This window comes from Perkinsus marinus (assembly GCF_000006405.1).
Source record: "Perkinsus marinus ATCC 50983 genomic scaffold scf_1104296947810, whole genome shotgun sequence".
Lineage (NCBI taxonomy): Eukaryota > Perkinsozoa > Perkinsida > Perkinsidae > Perkinsus > Perkinsus marinus.
The window spans coordinates 22,760-25,659 of NW_003210458.1; the positions used below are offsets into that span (position 1 = coordinate 22,760).

The following is a 2,900-nucleotide window of genomic DNA, read 5'->3' on the forward strand; positions in this document are numbered from 1 at the left end:
ACTCGCCTAACTATGAAGATACAGCGTAGTACATTGGAGCAACGGTAAAGGTTCGAGAATCATGTCAAGGCATCAACTCTTCTGTGTTACCTGTTATGGTAGCGCGCAAGTGATGGCTTGACAGAAACTAAATATTGGCGTGACGATTCTGTGAGGCCTCGTGTCATTGATCAACTAAGTTTCTCTATCCTATATTCCTCGACATCATAGATCAGGTAATATAACCACAAGAATCTCAGATGGAGTTGGTTGCTTCCGCAGCATACTGTTTTTGTATGGTGCATTTGTGCCAGATTGGATCAATAATTGTTCAAGATTCAATCACTAATCCGGATCATCGCGTAGCGAGCGTGTCTGATATAATCGAGTAGAGAAAAAGTCAGTGAGCCCAGTTCACTGAACTGGACGGACCACGCCACCGGTTGGCGGCCAACCGTAACCTCGCGTGCGATGAACACAATCTCCGGCGGGTTGGTTGGAGAGTGTTAGCAATGGCGAGTGTTGGAATTTGTGCTCCTACGACTGCAGAACTCGATGCCATGATGGACTCAATGAAATAGAGAAATCCTGGCTCTCACCATTCATCCTACTTGCAGCTATTTGCTGCCAAGAAATCAACTATCTGTCATGATGTACGCGTCAACAAGTGAGAGAAAAAAAGGAACGCGTCACGGACTATGTGCGCGCGTGCGGACTATGGAGCATCCTGAATCTCCCACAGCGAACACATCTAAAATTCGGGCTGAGCTGAGGATCTGAAAGTGTAGACTGAAGTATCGCGAAGTTTCTTCAGTCATAACTCTCGAATAACAAAAAAACAACTTCAAGCACAGCTACTTGAGACCTAACGAAATAATAAGGAGGGCGCTTGATCCACGAGGAATATCTATTGGGTGCTTCCTCTTGTGAATGATAAGCCATCACGGGACACTTCATGAAACTGCTGACGAGCGTCCGCTCTGAATTCCTCACTGGGCTAGGCGCAGCAGATGGCTAGTGGATCATTCAAGCTGCAATGGGATAACTCGCAGCGAGCAAAATGCCGCAGATACCTGAAAATGGCATCTGGTTACGAGAGAGGGATCTTTGAACTCCGTCGGAGTTCAAAACTCACCCTTGGGTGAATCGTCAATGGCCATCTTGATGTAACCTTCGTCGCCCCATGTAGCTCCCCAGGAGTTCTTTACAAGATAGTAGCTGATCAGCGCATTGATTCGTCGAGTGCGATCGCTCATGGTGAGTGATGAACTCACGGCTCAGGTGCTTCCAAGTTATAGCCAACTGCGAGAACGCCATGATCCAATGTCGTATTGCACGAAGCTGAAAGCGGAAAGCGTTCCATATGGGAGCATGACAGTATTATATCACCGTACAATTCAGAACCCCACCGCCATAAAGTTGGAAAGCACTCGATCCCGCATCAATGGCGACACTGACTGGCCCACTCAAGGCTATCGCTGCCAGAAGGGCGAGCTTTGAGGATGTCACGTTCACATAGCGTATGGAATGGGGCTGAGGATTGGGTGGATCAAAAGCTCAGCGGATAACATTGCTAAACTCACTGCGATTATGGCCGTATGATTGTGCTGACAGGGATAATGAATCGGAAGGATGAATGGAATGGCTTTTGATCCATATGGATAATCCTTCTCCGAATCGATACCGTGATCCGCCACATATTCGAATGCGTCGAACATCCATCCGCCCATACACCCCCTGAAGGGCCGAGGAATCATATACAAGTAGGCTACGATAGGGGTATTTACTGATTCCCATAAGACAGGCTGCAGTCGAGTAACTGCTCCTCCGAGAGTGGCACGAGCTCCCCAGTAAGATTTTTGTGAAGAGCCTCAAGGGCACCTGTTGACAATAACCTCGAAAGTTATCAGCGCGGGCCAGCAAAAGTATCCCACCAGTAGTTGAGAAGGCCCAGCAACTTCCACAAATGCCCTGATCTTTAACACCCGTAACCCAGCCTTTGGCAACATAGTTGACAGCTGCCGGAAGCTCTTCAATGGAGCCCTCATAACCAACGGTGTTTGCTCCGTTTCCTGAAGGAAGAGTTGCGCACTAGATGAGGATCTGATCTTCAGGATCAGTAAAAGAGGAATAGCTGCGATGATTGATGCTACCCGTGAAGCTTCTACTCTTCGGCATTGTCCCGAGTCTGGTCACTCTGAACTCGGCATTGGTGAGGTGAGCGAATGGAGTCACCTTGAGCTTGTAGGGCAGACCTGCAGGTGATACTCTTACGTCAACTTGAATAGGTATCCTCAACCAGATGACCCCACCTTTGGCATTCTACTCCTCTATGTAGCGGAGGTTATCTGCAAAAATTTTCATACGGAAACCGTCTTGTGCACCGAAGTTGTGTCCAAACCTGGCCACACGAAAATACTTTCGTACGTGATAACCGGCCAGTGAGGTGACCCTTACTTCTCCTTGTAGGCTTCGAACATGTCCTTCACCTGAGATCCGCCGTACTCGGCAGTTACAACTGCGAGGAGTAGTTGAAATGCCAACATTTGAGTTACACAAATGATTTTAACTGTAATGGATGTACCTCCCATCGCCACTGCCCTCTCAGTGCATGATGCATCGGGGCCTCAGCTATGTGTTTGGGTACTCAGAGTACTATGTAATACCGAGTACCGCGTGGCTTCCTCAAGCCACACATGCGTACTCATGTGAAACTTCATAGAGTCCTAGAGAGGTGGACCTACGATGTTGTGTGTCACCCTATGTACGTGCATGTAATACACACCGTGTATTAGTTAGGAGTTGGCTTACTGTTATCGCGACATGTCTCAAAACACTACATCAGGCTTGAGCGCAGTGTCCTTCTCGAATCGAGAATCTCGATCCAAGAATTTCGACTGGATGTTGGGAACCTGGTTCAC

General features: G+C 48.1%; 1 protein-coding gene across 1 annotated transcript; it reads right to left on the minus strand.

Annotated features, from left to right (window-relative positions):
• Window positions 1-1,005: 1,005 nt before the first annotated feature.
• On the minus strand, window positions 1,006-2,525 carry Pmar_PMAR021373 (thiolproteinase SmTP1, putative; the record flags this gene model as incomplete). Its single annotated transcript, XM_002779057.1, has 10 exons — window positions 1,006-1,052; window positions 1,115-1,197; window positions 1,254-1,320; window positions 1,374-1,512; window positions 1,563-1,716; window positions 1,767-1,860; window positions 1,914-2,042; window positions 2,148-2,234; window positions 2,346-2,380; window positions 2,437-2,525. 10 exons carry the CDS (start codon window positions 2,523-2,525, stop codon window positions 1,006-1,008), a joined length of 924 nt encoding a protein of 307 aa, XP_002779103.1.
• Between the last annotated feature and the right edge of the window lie 375 nt (window positions 2,526-2,900).